Source organism: Emydura macquarii, unplaced genomic scaffold (assembly GCF_026122565.2).
Source record: "Emydura macquarii macquarii isolate MOO-44397 ecotype Brisbane River unplaced genomic scaffold, CSIRO-AGI_Emac_v2 contig_2473, whole genome shotgun sequence".
Taxonomy (NCBI): Eukaryota; Metazoa; Chordata; order Testudines; family Chelidae; genus Emydura; species Emydura macquarii.
In genome coordinates this window covers 9554244-9577372 of record NW_027132610.1, presented here as the reverse complement: position 1 = coordinate 9577372, position 23129 = coordinate 9554244, and the positions used below count along the sequence as shown (strand labels likewise).

Here is a 23129-nt window from a genome sequence, read left to right as displayed (position 1 = left end):
AAAAGTGTAGATGGTTTGATGGACACTTACTATTGCGGTCTCATTACCCTTCGTTATTGGTAATAGGTTGTTCATCTTACTATGTTACAAAAGTAAAAATAAAAAGCCTTAAACAAAGCAACTTTCATTATTATTTTATTATTATTATTATTATTACATATTTATATCAGGGGTTCTCAAACTTTTTTTGCTGGGACCCCCTTTGAAAACATTTCAGGCTGTGATGTCCCCCTCCGTTCCATTCCACCGTTACTTATGTGCTGTTACTGGCAGAGATGCTGCCTTCAGAGCTGGGTACCTGGCCAGCACCTGATGCTCTTGCGACCCCTCTACAATAGTTTTGTGATCCCCTTTTAGGTTGGGACTCCCAGTTTGAGAAATGCTGATTTATATTATGGGGATCAGGACCCCATAGCACTGGGTGATGTATAAACATAGAAAGAGAGATAATTCCTACCTAGGAGGGACCTACAATTGAAAAATACAAATAAGGGATGGGGATACAACATACAAGCAAATGAATATGGTGAAGAATTGGAACTAAAGAATTCCTTGCCCATAATTCCAAATTAGAAGTAACTATAAGCATGGTAGCACCATGGCACTAGCACTGAATGCTACAATCACAGTGTCACTATGCATGCACTTGAGAAGCCAGTTGTGATGTGATACCAGCACTGAGTGTTTGTACAGCAGTCAGGCAACCTGGCCCTATTTGTCCTTGGGGCATATGCAGTGCATCCTTACTGTAATGTTAGCGCTCCTACTAGAATCACAGCCTCTATCTGCCCACCCTCTATAGTAGTGGTGGGACAGGCACCCTGCATTGCTGTGAGAGGAGGGGAAGCTAAATGCTACAGGTATATTCACTGGCAGGCGGATACATCAATTCCCACTCGCGCAAAAGCATAATTTAAAAAAAGCCCACTAAAGCAGTATATGTGCAGGTGGAGCCAGAAGATATATATGTGTGTGCGCACACACATGTATGACCCTGTCTCTCTCCTTCAGGCAGCTGCCCTTAATAGCATGTGGAAAAGATAAGTGTATACCTGAGAACAGGCCAGACCACAGAGCAATTACCATAGCTCCAGTGCATGGCTTTGATTTCATGGCTGATTTCACAGGGGTTTGCTAGTTGTGTTATTCTTGTGCCGAGTGTTACCAAAACAGTGCTATCATAACTATCCTCTGGAGAGAATATCTACTGTATAACAATAAGTCGCTGTTGAGTAACTTGATGGTTGTTGCTACAGCTGGGTGGGGAATTCATAACAAATGCATTATTTTCCCCTTTCTCTGGGTCATCATAATTTTCTTGAAATCATTCGTGGTTCCGAATTTTTCAAAAAATCATTTTTTGTAGCTTGTATCTGAGCTGTAGAGCTGACTGGAGGACGACAATTCTGTTTCATGACAACTTTCAAGGTTTTGAAATTTGGTCTTGTTTTGCACTGGAACCAAACCAAAACCTATTGAATGTTTTCAGGAAAACGCAATTGTTCAGAAATGCCCATTTCCAGATCAAAACCTAAACATTTTGATACAGGGAGAGGGGGCTAAGGCACGGGCCTAAGATGGGAAAGCCCCAGGTTCAAGACCCTATTCTTCTTTACTCAATGTAGATCTTTACTCAAGGTAGTAATCCCAGATTACTTTGAATCAGGCAAGCAGGATCTTGACCTTGGGGTTCCCACCTCTCAGTACCCTAACCACCCGGCTAGAGCATGAGCTGTCCACTCCCAACCCAACCACAATAAAAACTTCATCAAAATAGATACGTCTCTGCAAAACATTTCAACAACATTTCATTTAGCCCAAAATGCTAGTGTGCAATTCCACTGTGAATATTCAATATCAGAAATTCAATCTGTTTTTAATGGACACATAGGTCATATGGCAAGTTTCTGTTCCATGATTGGGTGAGTATAATTCTTAGACTTAGGTTTCTGGTGTGAATAACAGGTTTCAAACGTGAAACTTGCAAATATCCCTCAATATTAATATAAAATTCTTTTATTTCCCCAAACATTCCTGCCCACAAAACTCATTTGCTAAAATAGTTGTGGAAAACAAACACAAAAATGGGGCACCCCCAGCCAGAGCCAGTTCTTTTAAAGATCTAAATGAACCTGTGTAGAAATCATTTTTGCAATGTTTGTCCAGTTCCAGTTAATGCATTTTACTGCTAAGTGTGGGAGATGGGCACTAGGTCAACTCTGTTAGTAAAGTGCTGATCTTTGAGCAATCTGGAATGGAGCACTTTGTGGTAAAGATGCAGGCTACATAGTCCTTCAGCAGACCCCCTGAAGGGGTCACACATTCCCGCAGATGCAGGCTACATATTCTTTCAGCAGACCCCCCTTGAGGGGTCACAAATTAGTGAGGTGTAATGTTATAGCCGGTATTAAGGCTATTTAAAAACCATAGATTATTAATTCAAAAGACGAGAACAACTATTGTGCAATCATTCCCATTTATCTGGTGAATAGAGACTGAGGTTATATATGTATTTAAAGCACATAATATTTACACAATTGCTCTACTACAGGTCTAAAGGCTGGATGTGAACTTTATCAGTAAAGGACTTTTAAGGACTGTTAGGGACTATAACATGCCTTATGTTTATGTGCATAATAAAAGCTACTATGATATTCTGACATAAAAGACACTGCCCTAGTGCAGCAAAAGACTGACTCAAAGCCCTCTGATGCCAATAGAAGTCTTCCCATTGACTAAAATGGGAGCTGGAGCAGGCTTTAAATGATTTTGCAGAAATTGTGTTACGGATGTGCCTTTTGCCACTGTCATGAAAATTCATTCAAATTTGTCCAAGCTACAAGCTTCTGAAAAATTTCAGTTTGCACATGATCAGTAGAGACGTTCGAGTTTGGCAGCTAAATTCGCTGAAGAGTCCATTGGCACTGAGCATACTCCAGCTCCTCACAACTTCTAATTGCACCCAGGCAGCCACCACAGTGACAGAGTATGCCCCATCCTGGGCTGTAGGGACTGATCTGAACTTTCCCTGCAATTTGCTCACCCAATTGCCAGGAGCTGCTGTGATGCTGGGCACTGGAACTGACTGCAGAGAGATTATCCCTCTTGTGCTCTCACTGGTCCTACTTCTGGTGCCAAGATAGTGAGGGGGAGGAGGAAGATGCTATACTGGAATGCAAAGGAGTGAGAAATGGAGAGGAGGAGGAGAAGCGGTTGCAGTAGTTAGAGGGGGTGGGTTGAATAGGAGCAGAGCAGGGACAGACACAGATTTGAGACAGAAGGCTCTATACCACTAGTACACACTTCCCTACAGAACTTGGAATTGAACCCAGGAATTTTCATTTCTGTCCTGTCAGTAAATTGATGTGAAACCTACTTGCAAAGTGTGTGTCTCATCCTCTATTTAGTGACTGGTCCACATAGAGGATAACAGCCTACTACTGCTGTTACAAGTGGTAGAGCTCTGTGATTTTGATCTAAAGGACTGAGCCCTGCTGATGATCCAAATTGGAGGTCAGTACGGTTCCAAATGATTGAATTTCTGTTTTTAAAGTTGTTTTTTAAAATAAACTCAGGAAATGATATACAAAAACTACATTAATTGAATGTAAGGTTGCAAAATCAAGAACTCAAAGGTTAGGAAATGCCAGAATTAACCTTTATTTGTCACCCTTGTGTTTATACAATATGACAGCAATTAATTACATGATCATATACAAGTTCCAGAGGGGTAGCCGTGTTAGTCTGTACACAGCAAAAACGAGAGTCCTGTCCTTTTTCACCATGGAAGGCACTGAATTTAGCTGTATGAAATAGAAATCTACCAACTTCATGAATACAGTACTCTCTTTTTTTTTTTTTTTTAAATGATCATATACAATTTTTCTCATGGGACTCCTGCTTCATTCAGTGCACAGGTTGAATCAAAGATGTGCCATGAAGAAGGCTGTTGGCTGAATGACCCTGTGATGGGATGTGTACCCCACATAGGCTCCAAAAGGGTTAATAAGGGCTACAGAGATCTATTAACATACCGGGCTGCACCTGGAGGGAGAGCTAAACTTAACTGAGGATGAAGCCCAGGTGGGGAGGGATTGGGAGAGGACTATAAACAGAGGAAGTTGAGAGCAGAAGAGTGTTGTAGGGAGAGAGTCTGTGGTCACTCTCTAGAACTAGATCATAGATTCCAAGTCCAGAAGAGACGACTGTGATCATCTGACCTCCACATAACACATGCTATGGAACTTCCCCAAAATAATTCCTAGAGCATATCCAATCTTGATCTAAGAATGTCAGTTATTGAGAATCCACCATGATCCTTGGTAAATTGTTCCAATGGTTAATTACCCTCTCTGTCAAAAATTTATGCCTTATTTCCATTCTGAATTATCAAGGTTCATGAATTTGTCTAGCTTCAACTTCCAGCTGCTAGATCATATTACAACTTTCTAAAGAGCTCTTTAATAAATATTTGCTCCTCGGTTAGATAGATAAAGGTTATAATCAAGTCACCCCTCAAACTTCTTTTTTCCCCCAGGGCATATTGGCAAAGGGCCTGGGACTTTTTCGTCTTCCTCTGCAGCATGGGGCCTGGGTCACTTGCTGGTGGATTCTCTGTACCCTGAAGTCTTTAAATAATTATTTGAGGACTTCAGTAGCTCAGTGTTAGGTTAGGGATCTATTACAGGAGTGTGTGGGTGAAGTTCTGTGGCATGCATTGTGCAGGAGGTCAGACTAGATGATCATAATGGTCCCTTCTGACCTTAGAGTCTATGAGTCTATGAGGTCAAGGAACAGCCCAAAACGAGTTAGAACGATCTTTGTGTTGGGATGATTTTGGACTTTTAGTTGTATTTTTGTTACCCCAAAAGGGAAGGTCTTAAAATCATGACCTTGCCTGAGAGCCAAGTCCCAGGAAGAGGCAGACCATTGCCATTCACTGACTAAAGCAGGAATGCTGCGCAAAAATGCCATGTTACCATGTAATTAAAGGTTTTATCTTAATGCATACACATCGGAGGGCTGAACTATAATTGCAAAGGCATTCTCTATTCTTGCATTTCCCAACTTATGGGTGCTTGACTTTGCAACCTTAACGGTCTTTGAATATAGTTGGGTTTCTTTTTAAATGTAATTACCTATATATATGAAGAAAGAAAAGTAAGTCTACATGTGGGTGAGCTGTCAGGAGAGAAGGGGGGGTTTATGTGGGTAATGCAGGGATATAAAAACACTGGGAGGAGGTAGAGAGGGGATGGAGATGAGTCCTTTGGTGAGAGGGTATAAAGTTGCAGAGGATGATGACAAGGCAGTCCACTGGAAGGGCTGGGTGGGTTCACTATTCCTGTAAACTTTGGCTGGGCCTTGGATACTGCCCTCATGGCACGCGGTTTTCTTCAGGAGATCGGCTGACCGGAAAAAGCTTCACCCCCCCATAATCCAAATCTGCCAAACTCTGGGGAAAGAGGCTCACTGAGAGATGAACACAGGTACCTAGTCTCACTCTGTGAGCTGCACAACTGCCTGTCCCGGGTCTATCTATATCTCCTCACTGAGGACATGTAGACTATGGAATCGGTTAGGGTGGCATGGAACTGGAAATGGGGTGGTGGTTCCTGCCTTCATCATCCAAGAATTTGGGGAGCATGTCCTCTTCCCCCTCACTGCAATTATGATGCTCACTCCTCACTGCCACAGTACAGAGAACTGCCCCTAATTGGGGAGAGTACTAAATGGTGTTTTCCTCCTTCCAATAGCAGATAGGTGGGAGCGGGACAGAAAAACATGTACCATCACTCAAAGAAATGGAGGCATGACAACTATTCCTCTGTTCTGTCCTCCCAGTCTCCACAGAAAAACTATTCTGGTGGGACCTACTATTTCTTCTGTGGCAGCAGAGGTAGAAAATCCTCTCCTCTCACCAGATTCCCCTACCAGGGGGAAATAAGAAGAGGGAAGGACATATCACAAACCACAGGTGAAGGGAGAGCCCAGCAGCAATGGCATCTAAAGAGAGAATGAAATAGGCAGCATCAAGCTAATTTCCCCCTATCTCAAATGGCAAGTATGCCCAGGTCCTGAACAGAAATTCACTTACTGGCAAGTACCTAGAGCTTGTTTGGTCTAATTCAGACTGAGACATACCTAGAAAAGTGGTAGATGAAGAGTTAATAGCTTACTGAAAAGCCTGTTTCTTGCTCTGTGCCAGAAGGGAATGCCCCTGAACAAGCTAATTAGACAAGTTAGGAGTCCTAGGGATTTGAAAGTGGAACAGGTAACAAAATGTATCTGGTGTTAATTGAAGGCTAATTATCTTCAGCAAGCAATTGGCTGCCAGATGTTTTGGGCTGGGGAGAAGGAAGAAAGAGGAGAACTGGGGAATACAGTTTGGGAAAGTTGGGTTAGGATTTTCATTCTCCTCTCCCTGACTTATTTTTCTTTCTGAATTAGTGAGCACATGGGCTGTATACTACACACATTTCTGCACACTGAACTTGGACTGCCACTTTTACAAATCCAGCTTTGAAAGTAGTAAATATTGTGTATCCCTCTGAAGTCCTCTCCCCAGAGCTCCTAGTCATACAACATTTACCTAGCAACGTCCAATACTCACTATTTATTACATAGGTGTTTGCAGCACTTTGCAAAGCACATAGGTTAGACAGACTCCTGGCCCATGGCACTAAAGTCTAAATTGGATGGAAATAATCCAAACAGCAATGGATGAGCATGGGAGGGAGCTGCAGGGTGTGAGGAATAGACTCCAATGTGGAGATGCAGAATAGTTGTGAATCAAAAACAGGAGGCAGAGATAAAGGGCAGGATGGAAAGAAGCATTTTTCACATTTGATCCACAACAAATGTCTCTTCTTCTGGAATACTAATCCTGGGAAGCTCCGGAGACTTTTTACTACAGTAAAATGAAGGAAATGATGTGTTTAGATTCCTATGCCTGACCTCATCTTCTGTAACAGTTTATTTCATAGTACACAGCTCGTGATACCATCTCATTCTCTATGGCATCTTCGGGAGTCTCATACCCAGCAGAATCATTCAGATAAGTTACAAGATGCTAGTCTCCTGGGGTTGTTTGGCTGCCGCCAGGTAAAGCATTTGCTAATGAACAAGAGAGGGCACTGAGGCACTTGCAGCTCTGCTGGAGCCATGCAGTCAATGAGTGTGGCCAGGACTGCTGCTGTGGCATGAAGCCTCTATGTAGAAGGCCCTGGCCTCCTGCTGAAGCAACTGAGATCTATGCAGCTCCCGGGGAACCCATGGAGCCTAGCCCTATGGCCTGTTCTGCGGGAAGGCAAACTCCATGAGAACAATAAGGAAGAAATCTCAAGTAGAAAAACCTCACCAGGACTTGATCCCCTTCAGCCAGGGGTTTTCCCTACATTATTTGCTGAGGAGTGTAATATTCTAAGGTTTGTGTGGAGTGGGGGAACATGCTTCCCCTGGAAAAAAACATTACATTGGTGCAACAGAGTTCATTCAAACACTACTCTTCTGACACACACAGAGATCAGAATAGGACAGAGAGGGTGGGGGCACTCCTTGGCTTTGTTATATTTCTCTGGACACTGCAAAAGTTTCCCGTCTATAACTACTTATCTGTAAGGTCTGTAAGTGAAGTATTTTATATATACACTCACACAGCGGTCACCCTTATCAATATACCAATTTTGCCTTAGATCAAGTTAACTTAGTATTTGCAGTATTTCCCTGTCGGCACTACAAGGAACACCTAGGATACTGCAAATGCACACATATTCCTCCTTAGGTATAACACTTGCTCTGTAAAGCTCCATGAATATTTATGAAAATGTATAAATAAATAATAATAATTAGAGCTGGTTGTAAAATCTTTGATGGAACCATTTTCCGTCAGAGAAATAGTTCTGTTGAAATCAAAATTCTTCATGAAATTATGTCAATTTTCCTGAAATTTTATTAGGGGGGAAAAGTTCCAAAACATTTAGATTTTTCCTTTCAAAATGATGCTTTGTTTAGAAAGATTTTATTTTGTATTATATTATATATTATGACAGAATATACAATTTTTAAAAAGTCATAAGTGAAATGAAACGAAATTTTTTTTCTTGGAATTTCTCTTCACAGACAATTTCAAAATGTTCATATTTTGTTCCTAATAGGAATGCAAAAAAATGTCAAAATCTCAAAATCCTCAGTGAAATGGAATTTCAAATAATAACATCCCTAGAATTATATAAAGAGCAATTTATTGCAACAATTTTATTTTAAAAAGGTTGGAAAGCTCTGTACCTACTTACAAAAGCTCCTCATTTACCCAAAGAATAAGGAGTTTGTTAACAAGGTATTTCCACTGCTTTTCAAACTTACGTCTAAGTTGGAACTGGCAGAAGAGGAGTTGATGCCATTATCGCACAACTTCCAAATCCACTGGTGTTGTGTGGCCGTGCTATTTTTCAGTAGAAAAAGCTCTCTATATAAATATGATAGAGATATTTAGATATAGTTTGTCTACTTTTTATTTAAATAAGGAATTCCTTTCCAGAACATATCACTTGGGGCTATTCTCCTGTAGATGGTGCTATTGCCACTTCAAACAGGCAACCTGCAACACAAGAAAATCCTTTGGATTTAACACAGGGCTTGTAACTGGGCCAGAAATTTCACTGATTATCAGGCTAATCTAGCTGGCGGAGTTCAGTAGTGACCAAAAAAACCACAGATGACTGTTTATATTGCGTTATATGAAATTACTTGATGTCTCAGCTCAGTTCCTAGTGGACGGGTTCTTTACTTTACATAATAACATACCATCACAACTGGCCTCCATAGCATGTAAGCTAAGGACAGAATTAAGCATTACAAATATGAAATATTAAGCAGGAACTATCCTGTTTCATATAAGCCTGAAACTCTCACTGAAGTCAATAGGAGTTACACATACATATCTGATGGCAAAATTCAGTCTTAGCTAATTAATCTGCTAATTAATAATTAATTTAAAGAGAGCTGTCCACATGGATAGCAATCATTACCCTTCAAAACTGGCTAATTGCCTATGTCAGAACCACTGTTTTCATTTTCCTTTGCTCTCTGAGTCAGCCCCACATTTGCTTATTCATCCTTCTAGATCACAAGATGGCAGTCTGTTTTAGTTGCAATTTGATGAGTTTATAATGAGAAGTACTATGTGCTGCAAATTCCTTGGTACTTACTAGTTTTACAACAGATCTTACACTCTTGTATTTTTAAAAGTTTGTTGAGGGGAGGAGGAGAAAGGAACATTAGTTCTGACATATCATTGAACAGTGATATTTCTCTCAGAATGGCTGTCAAGACATATTAGTAGAAATTAAATGGAAAAAAAAAGTTCATGTAACTTTAAGGTTGCAAGGTTAGTCACGTAAAAGTTAGGAAATACCGACTCTGTGGGCATACACACTCCAGTACGGCTTTTATCTACATGGCAATATCCTATTTCTCTTTTAATTAAATAAACCATAGTTTTTGTCTGAGGGATGATCTGTAAGGGCCAGATCTGCACAAATGGTAGCGTGAAGGTGTGCAAGAAACCTCACTTCTCCCTTTGCTTGGCTGCACAAATGCTTAATCACAATAGCCATCACTATAAGCAGAGATTGCACATCCCTTCGGATAGCAAATTGCCCAAAGGTAGAGAGAAGGTGGGGCCATGGCCCTGTCCTCACTGCTGTCCGGTAGGAAAGGACTAGCCCATCGGGAAACTTGTAGGGTGCCTCTTCACACATGATTTTTCCTGGTGCTTCCTGCCCCTGAGGTGGTGCATCTCTGCACTGACCCTGAGGCAGGGCTGTGTGCAAACTGCAGCACCTAGCCCTAATAGCAGCAATTGCACAGTTAGTCCCACTGAACTCAATGGGACTACTCCCGAAAGTGACTACTACTCAATTTGAGTAAGAGTAGCACAGTCAAGCCCTACGAAAGATTTTTTCATGAAAGAGTTGAGATTGGAACTCAGGAACTGGCTCCCAATCATGTGCATATTCCTCTAACCCAACAGAGCATTTTGGCTGGGAATGGAGGGAGAGGGGTAGAGGATCTTCTATAAGATTCTGGGTTTCCCCCCAAATCTGGACATTTATCTGAACCAGATGGGAGCAACTCTGAAGCACAGCAGAAAAGTTAGCATTTTACATGTGTACAGCACATTGTGCCTTACAAGCACATTTAGATTCCCACTGACTTAAATGAGTGTTGAATCAGGCCCTCAGTGAGCTTAGAAAGATATTACTATGCATGGAGAGCAGGGAATTTTCAAACACTCATCGCTTGGACAAATCAAAACTAAATTCTTCATGAATAAGGCCATCTTTCTCTTCTTAATCAGGACTATTCCCCTGCCAAATTCCAGTTTGACTCAACCCTCAACTAAATTGCCTGTAGACCTCTTTTAAACCAACAAAACCAGTGACAATATACTTATTTAATGTGAAAATTGTTTTGTTTTGTTTTCACAATTTGCTGACTCAAAAGCAGCAGAACTGATTTTGCTCAAACATTTTAACAACAAAAATTCACCTTGGAACAAAACCAAGCACAGAAAAACTATGGGTCACATTTGCTAAAGTTTCTAACTGACTTCAGAGCCCAAGTCCCATTGAAAGTTAATGAGTTGCAGGTGCCTATATGCCAAAAGCACTTGGCCACTTTCAAAAATTTTACCCTATACATTTTCAATGGCAAAACAATTTCAATGCTGAGGATGTGAGGGAGATTCCCAAACATGAGCCATTCTTTTTAGGTGACAAATCTGAGGAACTGTCCCAGATTGAGGTATCAATAGAGGAGGCTTTGGAACAAATTGATAAATTAAACAGTAATAAGTCACCAGGACCAGATGGTATTCACCCAAGAGTTCTGAAGGAACTCAAATGTGAAATTGCAGAACTACTAACTGTGGTATGTAACCTATCATTTAAATCAGCTTCTGTTCTAGATGATTAAGGATAGCTAATGTGATGCCAATTTTTAAAAAAGGATACAGAGTTGATACTAGCAATTACAGGCTGGTAAGCCTAACTTCAGTACCAAGCAAATTGCTTGAAACCATAGTAAAGAACAGAATTATCAGAAACATAGAAAAACACAATTTGTTGAGGAAAAGTCAATATGGTTTTTGTAAAGGGAAATCTTGGATTTAGTAAACATATATGCTCTTCTAGACTCATAGACTGTGAGGTCAGAAGGGATCATTATTATCTAGTCTGACCTCCTGCACAACGCAAGCCACAGAACCCCACCCACCCACTCCTGTAATAGACCCCTAACTTAACAGTGAGCTACTGAAGTCCTCAAATCATGATTTAAAGACTTCAAGGTACAGAAAATCCACCAGCAAGTGACCCGTGCCCCATGCTACAGAGAAAGATGAAACCCGTCAGGGCCTCCGCCAATCTGCCCTGGGGAAAAATTCCTTCCCAACCCCAAATATGACAATCAGCTAAACCCTGAGCATGTGGGCAAGACACACCAAAAGAATTCTCTGTAGTAACTCAGAACCCACCCCATCTAACATCTCATCACAGGCCACTGGGTGTATTTACCACTAGTAGTCAAAGATCAGTCAATTGCCAAATTAGGCTGTCCCATCATACCATCCCCTCCATAAACTTATCAAGCTCAATCTTGAAGCCAGCTAGGTTTCTTGCCCCCACTGCTCCCCTTGGAAGGCTGTTCCAGAACTTCACTCCCCTGATGGTTAGACACCTTCATCTAATTTCAAGTCTAATCTTCCTGATGGCCAGTTTATATCCATTGGTTCTTGTGTCCACCCTGGTGCTGAACTTAAATAACTCCTCTTCTTCTTCCCTGGTATTTATCTCTCTGATGTATTTCTAGAGAGCAATCACATCTCCCTCAGCCTTCTTTTGGCTAGGCTAAACAAGCCAAGCTCTTTGAGTCTCCTCTCATAAGGCAGGTTTTCCATTCCTCGGATCATCCTAGTAGCCCTTCTCTGCACCTGTTCCAGTTTGAATTCATCTTTCTTAAACATAGGAGACCAGAACTGCACACACTATTCCAGATGAGATCTCACCAGCGCCCTGAATAATGGCTCTAATTATTTTCCGTTCCTGCAATAAGGGATACTGCAAATACTGAGATACTGTTCTTCATATCTCTAAGGGAATTGGCAGGTTTATAGTAATGATCACTATAATTTGGATGACAAGTCAGAATTACCCAAACTGTGAATGGGAAGTGCACAGGTACAGCAGGAATGTCTTTTTTCCTCCCTCTGCCACCCTTTGACAGATTAAGTGCGTGACTATTTGCCACCTTTGTTGCAGCTGTCACAATTTCAGTGAAGATGTCCACCCCAGCTCTAACTTACAGATGTCTGGGACCTTCAGTTTCTGCATGTGTTTCACCTTAAATCCGTTCTACAGCCCCCTCCAGCTTCATTACAAAAGCATCAGTTACAGCACTCTCCTCTATCTTAATGCACCGATCTTTGATTCTCAGCTACATGGTATCTAATTAGAATACCCTTCTCATAGCAACCGTTACAATGAAATTATACACTTGGCTCCCAAAAGCAGAGTTAGAATGAGGCTGGAGTAATAAGTAGTTCACGCAGATGATTAGACTCATCATTAAACACCACCACATATGCTTTCTAACAGGATGAACTTACTTTCCAAAAGAAATGTTGTGTTGTTATAACGAAGACGTCGAAGCCACGACTGGCTCTTTTAAGATCCTCCTGAATACAGCTGAATTGCCTGGACTGTTTGTCACACTTTTCCTTCAGCTTCTGGACGAACTGCCGTTCGGCCTCACAAGTCTGCAGATCTGCCTTGGTGGGAAATCCATTCCTTGGAACAGCTGACCTTTGTTTAGGGTGTCCTACAAGTTGAAATAAGAAAACCAAGACCATAATCAGTTACTGAATATGTATGGACACAGGCTTTCATGCTTTTAAGGTTCCTGGAACTGTATTAAAAAAATAGTCGGCAGCATTCAGTATTCAAGCTTTCCAGTGAATTTACTTGTAAAAAGCGCTGACACATGAAAACACAACTTATGCCCGTGGGCTTGATCCTTCAAGGAGCTAAGGGTAGGTCTCCACTGCAATTAGCCACCATGCCAGCTGACTCGGCTTGTGGGGCTCATGCTACGGGGCTGTTTAACTATGGTATAGATGATCAGGCTCGGCCTGGAGTCCAAGCTCTGGGACCCTCCCCCTTTGCAGCATGCTAGAGCCTGGGTTCCAGACTGAACCTGAATGTCCACACGGCAATTAAACAGTCCCTTATCCCCAGCATGGCAAGCCTGAGACAGCTGGCACAGGCCAGCCATGGGATTTTAATTGCCGTGTAGGCATATCTTAAGTGTCTGTTGTGTGGTGGTGAGAACCTTGAGCACCCACTAATGCAATGGAAGTGGAGGGCTTTCCGCACCTTGCAGGAGATGTCAGTGCACTGCAGGACTGCGCCCAACGGCCTTCCTCTCATTAACAAACTTGTGCCCATTGTTCGTATTCTGTACCCCCTCCAGTTTCATACAAGCCAAGATGGGCATAGATTCAACAGGAAAGGCATGTTCTGTCAGACAAATGTAATATCCTTATATAAAAGCTAAACAAGAATTAAGGTAACTGTCAGGTATGTTTGCTCACTTGTTGTGTAACTGTTTTGTGAGTATGGATTTAAGGAAGTCTTCTTCTCTGAATACAGTACACGCTATGCTATCTGGCACACAGGTGATCAAACTCACAGAACAGGGGCTTTCTGAATTCTGATCCAGGGTCCATGTAGCTAGAGACTGGAAAAGGGGGAGGAGGAACAGAAAGATTCTGCTTTTAAAATAATGAATTAATGGAAACACAGATTCAGTGGACTAAGCACAGGCATGCAGAGAGAGGGCCCAAACCTCAGGTATGCCATAGAATTGCTTGGTGCACCTGGAAGGGCACTAAAGGTAACCTTACTTCACCTTTCTGCCCCTCCTCTGAATTGGGGGGTGGCGGCCAATTCAGCCTCTGGTGCAATTTAGAGCGGCTTTGGGGCTGTTCTAAATTGAACGAGCATTTAGTGACACCCCCACTACCTCCAAGGGCGGTAAAATTGATTGTATTTTGCCAGAGGGTTGTGCTCCTGTTAACCCTCCAAAGCCAGTGCAGCCAAGAGAGAGCAAGCTGGATTCTGTTCATTTTTGTGCCTCATCAACAGAGATGTTAACAAATTCCAGTTACATGACTAATCACTTTCAGTTGTGCAACCCAACGGAGGACAATGGAGTTGCACGTGTGTCACTGAGGAAGCAGTAAAAAGAAGACAGGATTGCATAGCCATCACTGATAGCCTGTTTTCAGCTGCAGAACTTTTACATCTGGTGATGATGTGGGAGGAAGAAAGAAACCAATCTGATTGGCAGTGCTGAGGATGAGTTGGCAGGGTTGGCGGTTAGAAAAGCTGCTCTGGAATCACTGAGACACAAGCAATAAAGAACCCTCAATATGCTATTTTTACAGAGTTACTTTTTAGGGTAGAACTTAAAAACTTCCGTGCTTTCTTCTACCTCTAGAAGTTATAATTAACTCTCCATTGACTGACTGACTCACCACTCATCCTTAGAGTAACAAGCCAACACACAGGAATTATTTTGCAGTTCTCTATAAAAAATATCAACTTGAAAATATAGTGCTTAAATTTTACCATCGCTTCCCATTTTGTTTTGTTTTTTGGAAGCATCTATTCCTGTGCAGCATTAGCAGCCTTCCTGACGCTGTTACTATGGAAATTGCTAAGGGAGTCAGCCACAGCGACAACAGCCCTGGGTAAAACTCATAACCAGCAAGTTGCAGGTGGGGGTTGGAGCACCACTGATTCATAATGGGTTCAGGCCACTTTGAGCCTTTTGAAAACACTGATGCATTTTTCTGAGGTGGGGATAGTTTGCCCTCCAGAGACTTTACACAAGAGAACGTTTCTACCACCATTCCACATATTGGACCGCTGTGGGTTTGAGTTGTCTCTCCCTGAAAACAAAATGCAGCTGGGGTTCACTGTTTTCTAATATGCATAGGTATTTTCTGTACCCACCATTTTTTAGACCCTATCTGCAACTATAAAAGAGCCAAGGCAGGAACCCAGTTAGAAAACAGTTAAAATTTGCACTGTACAGTGGATGGGAGTCCTCTGTGTCCCAATAAACATGTTAAAACTCTAGACAGTCCATGGCTTTAGTGAAATTCCAGGGACCAAGATAAGTCCTGTGTACACTACAGCTTTTCACTGGGTTGTAAATGGTTGTGAGACACATTGATAGTTATAGAGTAGATAGGACCTTATTGTGTGTATGTTGACCTAATATTCCCTAGCCTCTGCATGGCTGTTCTGTCTGAACTGTCAGTCATACTGGAGCCACTTTATATGCTCCCTCGATAAGGGATGGTCATGTTCCAAATCCTGCCACAATATTTGACTAGCATATATAATTTCCCTAGGTGTTATTACTCAGTCACACTGAAGAAACAAGGAAAAGTGATGGTCAGTTGGTGTTGGCTTCATTACTTTGGGAATTTGCTCTGGTTTCATATTTTTATTACGAAGCTTCCTCATAAAACACGTTGTGTTCTACTGGGCAACATCTTGCATGGATTACGGCACTGTCTTACTTCCCTCTTCTTCTCTGATCTGTTTATATTTTTAACTCCCTCCTGCACACCGTGCTGGAACATTTCATCCGCTACAGACTAATCTACTTTAAATCTCTCCTTGGCTCTCATTGGTTGAACTTTCCTCTGCTCTACCCACTGATCCCTGCCCTTAGCCCTACAGGCTACTATAGTCAGAATCAGGGAGAGAAGAAAAGTGTCAGATGCCTTGTTTATAGGTGCTCCTGTAAAGGGTAGACTTGCCTCCATGCCGTATCCAAATGTGTGTGCGCGTATGTGTGTGTTAGAGGAAAGCAAAGGTGAAAAGAAACGAGTGCATGTGTGCGCACGTGCATACTGTGAATGTGTTGATGGAAGGGCAAGGTGAAGAGTGGTGTGTATTAGTGAAAGGGATAGTTAAAAAGGGTGCTTGTGTCTGTGAGACAAAGCTGAAAAGGGGGGAGGGTTACAAGTCCCTTCAAAATGTAAAAATAAAAATGGGAAATTCATCTTCAACTATCCTTCACCATTAAGTGGGACAGAAAAGAATAGCTAATTCTGTAGATATTACATTGAAAAGACAAATCTAACCCAATGACAAAGAAATAAATTGCTCTCTCATACAGTGATGCAGAACTCTGAACTGATGTTACAAATGAGTGAGCTTACATTTCACACAACTCTCAAGAAGAACAAACAGAATTTTAACACAAAAGCCTCATGAACTTTAATTCTCAGGGAATTCACTGACCTCATTTCTGGCAATATGGCAACACAAAGTATCTGTCATTTTTGTAGGACAGCCAGTCTAGACAACAATGACATTCCATAGCTTAACAGGCCAGCATTGACATTTTGGGACCCACAAGTCTTTGCAGGTATGATTCAGATATTGTAGATGCTTACGTACCAATTTGAGTGTGCAATCAGGTTCATAGATTTCCAAATGACTTAAATGACAGCTACAGAAAACCAGCATTCATGATTAACCATGTCACAACATGTGTGGCTGCAAAGAAGGCCAGATTTTGCAACATTTCACAATTGAGTACATTATGATGTAACAATTAAATTAGGGCTGGGCAATAACTTTTGCAGAGAGGCCACTCCACGAACTTTGGTAGGTCATCATGGGCGTGGGCCACTTCTGGCTTCTGGTCACGTGACCGAATGCAGGAAGTTCGGGAAGCTACTGGCCGAGAAGCTAAGCTGCCCAATGCTCCAGTTATCTTGGTAACTGGAGTGTCGGGCAGCTTGTTGGGCAGCTTAGTGATTCTTGGCCGGTTGCTTTCTGAACTTCCTGCTTCCGGCCATGTGACTGGAAGCTGGAAGTTCGGGTACTGACCAGCCAAAAGCTGCCTGATGCTCTAGAGTAGCGTAAGCAGAGTGTTGGCAGCAGAAGCAATGGATTGGATGGGCCTGCCTTCGCCCCTGCATGGCGGGCTGGACAGAAATGTTAGACAGGCCGGATCTGGCCCAAGGGCCATATTTTGCCCACCCCTGATTTAAATGCTACAATGATGGGTGCTATAGAAACCATCTGACTGTTAAATAGATAATCACTTCTCAGTCATGCTCAACTATGACACTCACCACTTTGCTTGTAGCCATTTCCCTCACCACTGTTCGTCTTCTCTATTTAGACTGGCTTCAGTGAAGCGAATAGTATCTTCCTGCATATTTATACAGCACCTAACATAATGGACCTCCTTCCTGACTGGGTCTTTAGGTGCTACCACAGTATGACTATTTAATAATAACCATAAATGTTTGTCTGTCTTTTTTATTCAAAAATATTTCACTATTTAGATGCTATGGTGATGGATGCAACAAAAGTCATAAACATAGAGAGGAAAAACAATCACCTTGAAATCAGTCAAGATTAAATTAACAAAAATGATCAAATTGTTTTATACCGTTCTAGATTTCCCCTATCTTCTAACATTTGAAGTGAGCATCTCTAAGTTGTCCTTGTCAATGGCAAAAGTTGTCCTTGTAAATTAAACTGTGATATTTTCCTCAGGGATAAATCTGAACTTCTTAGTTCATTTGGATTTGAAAAGCAGCTCACTAAGCTTATTCTGCCCATTGATGTTTTTGTTCTGTTGCTCTGCACAGGTTGGGAAATACACCAATGATGCTGGCCCTGATCCTGTTTTCCCCTGTCAATTAGAATAGAGAGTGCTGTGGAAAAGCAGGATGTCACTGTACTCAGAAATCCTGGAATCATTAATAGTGTCAAAATTCCTAGCACATTTTTCTAATTAACTGTTTGACATAAAATACTGTAACAAAAACCTAGCGATATTTAATACAGGTCATGAAGATTTAGATGTGGTACATGAGTAAATAAATTTTTATCTGCATTTTCCAGTATTTAGATAAAGAAAGTGAAGAAGTAATTTTGAGAAGGCTGATAATAAGCAAATTTGACAACATCAGCTACCACAGTGATAGGCACCTTAGAAATAACTGAAATAGAGACAAGAGCTCTAATCCTGCAATCACATTCATGTGGGTGGACCCTTGTCTCTGTGCAAAACCCCCACAGATCAGACTGCAGGATCAGGATTATAGCGATAGATTAGATGGAGGTCCAGGAATGTTGAATTCTTAAAACACCCTCACATAAGCTTTGAGGAAATCTAGATCCAGATGCTGATCTAAATTCTGAAGGTCAGATCCATTGGTAAAACAAACCAGATAATTCCTCATTCTGTGGCAGCAATCGGGCAGCCAAAAAACAACAGTGTGGGATGGAGGGTGCATTTGAATAGAACAATAATAGAAGGAAAATAACATCGTTATACTATAAATAGCAATTTTCCACAGAAAATTATCTAATAGCTAATTTGAATCATTTGGGAAGTTTTCAGAATACCGTCACAGAAAACTACTCTATTTGCAGTACAATTTTCCTTTGTCTTTATTTATTGTTTTTGTTTGTTTGTTTTTAAAGAAGAAAAAAAGCAAAAAAGCAGCAAAGGGCCCCTGAAAAAGCTCAGACTTCATTTAGATTTTGACTTAGGCCCAAATTTTCAAAAGTGGCTGATGATTTTAGGGTGCCATAATTTTGGGGGGCCCAACATGAGACACCCTAAGAGGGCCCAATCATCAGAGGGCAAGTGCTCAGCCCTTTATGAAAACCAGAGCCCTTTAAGCTGTCTCAAAAATTAAGGCATTGAAAATTATTAGTCACTTTTGGAAATTTAGGCCTTTGTAAAACCAAGCAGCTTGACAAAGCCAATAGAAAAGTTCCTGCGGTTTCTTTTAAAATTCTAACAGAAACTATTGTTTTTAACCAGCTCTCCCCCTCTTTCATTTGCTTGGTTTTGTTGGCCGGGGAGGGGGCGGGGAGAGGAAGGTAGGGAACACATGCGATGGAATTGCTACAATTTATTTACGATGGGAATCTTGATGCGAGTGTTTTGAGCGATGTCAGTGGTGATTAAAGTGAATGGACAGATGCTCTTTCTGTTTTATAACTCTAAATTAATAAACAAATGTTCCTCCTTGAACTCCAAATATGGCAGCACTGAGAAGCTTAAAGTGAAACTGACTTCAGTGATTTTAAAGGTCTGACCTGAAAACTCAAATGGTCTGATCCGAAGTCCATTGAAGTCAAAGGGCTCATGATTTCCACCGTGTTTGGATCAGGCTCAAAGGGACAGATTTACAGCACATATCTGCCTCTTTAGGTGCCTAAATACATGTGTAAGTCTGTCTCAAAGAGCATAAATAGTGAGAAGTACTTTGGATTTTAAAAAAATGATTTTTGTTGTAAAGACTAAGGTTTTATGGGTAACACTAGTAAAGAAACGTGTTTGTTTACAATATTAATTTTTAAGTTGACAGTGTCTCTATAGTTGTTTGAAGGTATTTCTAAAGATCATCGGTTTTCCAATTATCTACAGAAATAACCAAGGAAATGTAATGCTTCTGCACATAAGTGATCTTAGATATCAAGTGGTGTATGGTTATTGTTGGTGATTGTAGTACATAGGTTTTTTTTAATCAGTATTTTTTTTTAAAGTAAAAACAAAACAAAAAATTTAAAATTATTTTTGTACCCTTAAACAGCCATGACTCTGTTTTGGAAGACAGATGGTTTTACTTTACTAACAGGGAGAACATAAGACCATTCACTTCATGCACTGCTATGATGAAGCCTCCTGCACTCACTGCCTGATTAATGAGACGTGGAGACAATCGATCTTCTTTTAACAATAGCGGGTCTCAGATTTTTGTCTATTAACAATAGCTGCAAATTCAACAAGTTTAAATGTTCCCTCAAAATAGTGCTCTTGGTTTATAAATACCTGGTGAATGGAGCTTGGTGGCTGATACTGCTAATCTCTTAGGCGAGGACACAGTGGGTTTATGTGCATCTTGATCTTTTTGTACTTCTTTCTTCAAACCTGCTTTAAAAAAGAAACCCAATCTTTACTTGATTTGCAATCACACAGAAGCATGACTCAAACAAGTGTAACAGCATGGCAAAATACAACCACTTTTTCAATATTACTTTTGGGCCAGATATTGAAAGCTTTGCAAATGCATTTGCACATGCACAATCACAAATGCCTATTGCATGCATGAAGAAATCAGGATGCCGTTTGAGAACTGGGCATTTAAATGAGCACATGGCCAATTAGACACCTAACTGACTGTGCGCCTCTGCAAATATCCAACTCTGCACATTCAAATGGGGGTGAAATTCACCACACTAAAGAGGGCCAGCACAAGGCCTTATGCACCATGCAAAATCTCTGGTCTTCTGCACATGGTTCACTTCACTCAAGCACACACAATGTCTATTCTGGTTTTACAGCATCATGTTATTTCTGAGATGATTCACCTGTTTTTACCAACAGGCATTTACTTTCTGAGTCCTGTCAGGGTGAGCAAACTGTTGTCTTCCTCATCTAGCAGAGCACCTTGATGCATCGTGGAGCTCTCTCTTGAAAGCTCAAGACCATGTGTAAACTAAAGTTTCCCCTGTTATTGACCAGACTACTGGAAAAAAATTTCAAATGCAAAGAGAGGTTTGAAATAAAGAGCCTCTAATCAGAATATAAGAGGGGCTCTGACATCCCATGCTATGGAATGTGCTTAAGCAGAATGAAACTGTGGAGCAACACAGGTTTTTTCACTGGAGACCAAACCAAAGGGGGAGGGGAATGACCCTGACCTCTTGGAGAATACAGCCACACAAAACTTGGATCTGATGAGGGCGCAGTGAAGAAGCAAAAGGGACAATGGACAATGAAGACACTTTTAAAAGCGTGAGGGGCAGTTTTCAAAGGTGACACGTGCCTCGAAGGAAAGCTGCAGCTAGAAGTAGACTCCATAGAGGAACCCGTGTGCTTACCATGAAGGACAATTCCAGTGGCACAGCATAATCCACTGGAGTTTGAAAGTCTGAAGAGCAGGGATATCATAGCACCTGTAGAGGCCAGTAGGGCCTGGGTGAGTAGCATGGTGGTGGTAAAGGAGCCATCAGGAAAATTAAGCATCTGCGTAGACCCAAAGCCATTGAACCGGGCATTGTAAAGATGCCACTATCCACAGCCCACAATTGTTGACATCTTACCAGAACTTTCCAAAGCCAGAATTGTTATGGTCTGTGATGTGAGGAACAGGTTTTGGTACATAAGCCTGGATCAAGAGTCCAGCATGCTGGCAACCTCTGCAACACCATTTGGTCGCTACAGATAGCTGCAAATGCTGCTGGGTATATGGCCTGCACCAGAGGCGTTCGAGAGAAAACTCACCCAAGTGCTGATAGGACTGCCTGGGGTGAAAGTAACTGCAGATGGTATTCCACTGTAGGTGAAGGAAGCAATGATACAGAAGCTGAACGAGACCATGACAGAAAATGACAAGCTTTTCTATAGCAATGCAGGGAAAAGAACATTAAACTCAACCCAGAAAAACAACAACTCAAACCACATCTGGTGACATACACTGGACATCTGCTCACAGTAGAGGGACTGAAAACAGCTCCCAATAAGATCAAGGCAGGCAGAGACATGGCTGGCTCCAGTGGATGTGGACAAGGGAGATCCAGTGGATACAGGGTACTTAGATTTTTAAAAGGCCTTTGACAAGGTCCATCACCAAAGGCTTTTAAACAAAGTAAGCGGTCACTGGATAAGATGGAAAGTCCTCTCCTGGATCAGTAATTGGTTAAAAGATAGGAAACAAAGGTAAGAATAAATGGTCAGTTTTCAGAATGGAAGGAGGTAAATAGTGGGGTCAGTACTATTCAACATATTCATAAATGATCTGGAAAAAGGGGTAAACAGTGAAGTGGCAAAATTTGCAGATGATGCAAAACTACCCCAGGTAGTTAAGTCCAAAGTAGACTGCGAGGAGTTACAAAGGGATCTCACAAAACTGGGTGACTGGGCAACAAAATGGCAGATGAAATTCAATGTTGATAAATGCAAAGTAATGCACATTGTAAAACATAATCCCAACTATACATATAAAATGATGGGCTCTAAATTAACTGTTGCCACTCAAGAAAGAGAGCTTGGAATTATTGTGGATAGTTCTCTGAAAACATCCACTCAGTGTGCAGCGGCAGTCAAAAGAGCTAACAGAAGGTTGGGAATAGCTGGAAAGGTATAGATGATAAGACAGAAAACATCGTATTGCCTCTTTATAATCCATGGTACCCCAAAATCTTGAATACTGCGTGCAGATCTGGTCACCCCATCTCAAAAAAGATATATCGGAATTGGAAAAGGAACAGAAAAGGGCAACTAAAATTATTAGGGATATGGGAAAACTTCCATCTGAGGAGAGTTTAATAAGACTGGGACTTACCAGCTTGGAAAAGAGACGACTAAGGGGAGACATGATAGAGGTCTATAAAATCATGACTGGTGTGGAGAAAGTAAATAAGGAAGTGTTATTTACTCCTTCTCATAACACAAAAACTAGAGGTCACCAAATGAAATTAATAGGCAGCATGTTAAAAATGAATAAAAGAAAGTATTTCTTCACACAATGCACAATCAACCTGTGGAACTCCTTGCCAGAGGATGTTGTGAAGGCCAAGACTATAATGGGGTTAAAAAAGCAACTAGATAAGTTTATGAAGGATAGGTCTATCAATGGCTATTAGCCAGGACAGGCAGGGATTGCTGTTTGCCAGAAGCTGGGAATGGCCAATGGGATGGACCACTTGATGATTACCTGTTCTGTTCATTCCCTCTGAAGCACCTGGCATTGGCCACTGTCGGAAGACAGGATACTGGGCTAGATGGACCATGGGTCACAGTATGGCTGTTCTTATGTGTACGGTGCTTCACAGGAATGATACATTTTCTGTCCAAGTTCTGTCCACAATTGGCTGCAGCAGCAAAACCCATATGTCAGCTCACAAGGCAGGATGTTGAGTGGGACTGGACAAGTCCCCACAGCAAGCATTTGACACACTGAAACAAATGATAACAGATGCCCCTGTCCTGTAGAACTACCAGCCAGG

General features: G+C 41.5%; 1 protein-coding gene across 1 annotated transcript in view; it reads right to left on the bottom strand.

Annotated features, from left to right (window-relative positions):
- MTUS2 (microtubule associated scaffold protein 2) overlaps positions 1-23129 on the bottom strand; it is a 247387-nt gene that overhangs the window by 65901 nt on the left and 158357 nt on the right. The window contains exons 5-6 of the mRNA XM_067562739.1: positions 19951-20052; positions 12668-12879 (exon numbers count right to left, since the gene is read on the bottom strand). Of these exons, the coding sequence (XP_067418840.1) occupies positions 12668-12879; positions 19951-20052 (314 nt within the window). The remainder of the gene's footprint in view (positions 1-12667; positions 12880-19950; positions 20053-23129) is intronic.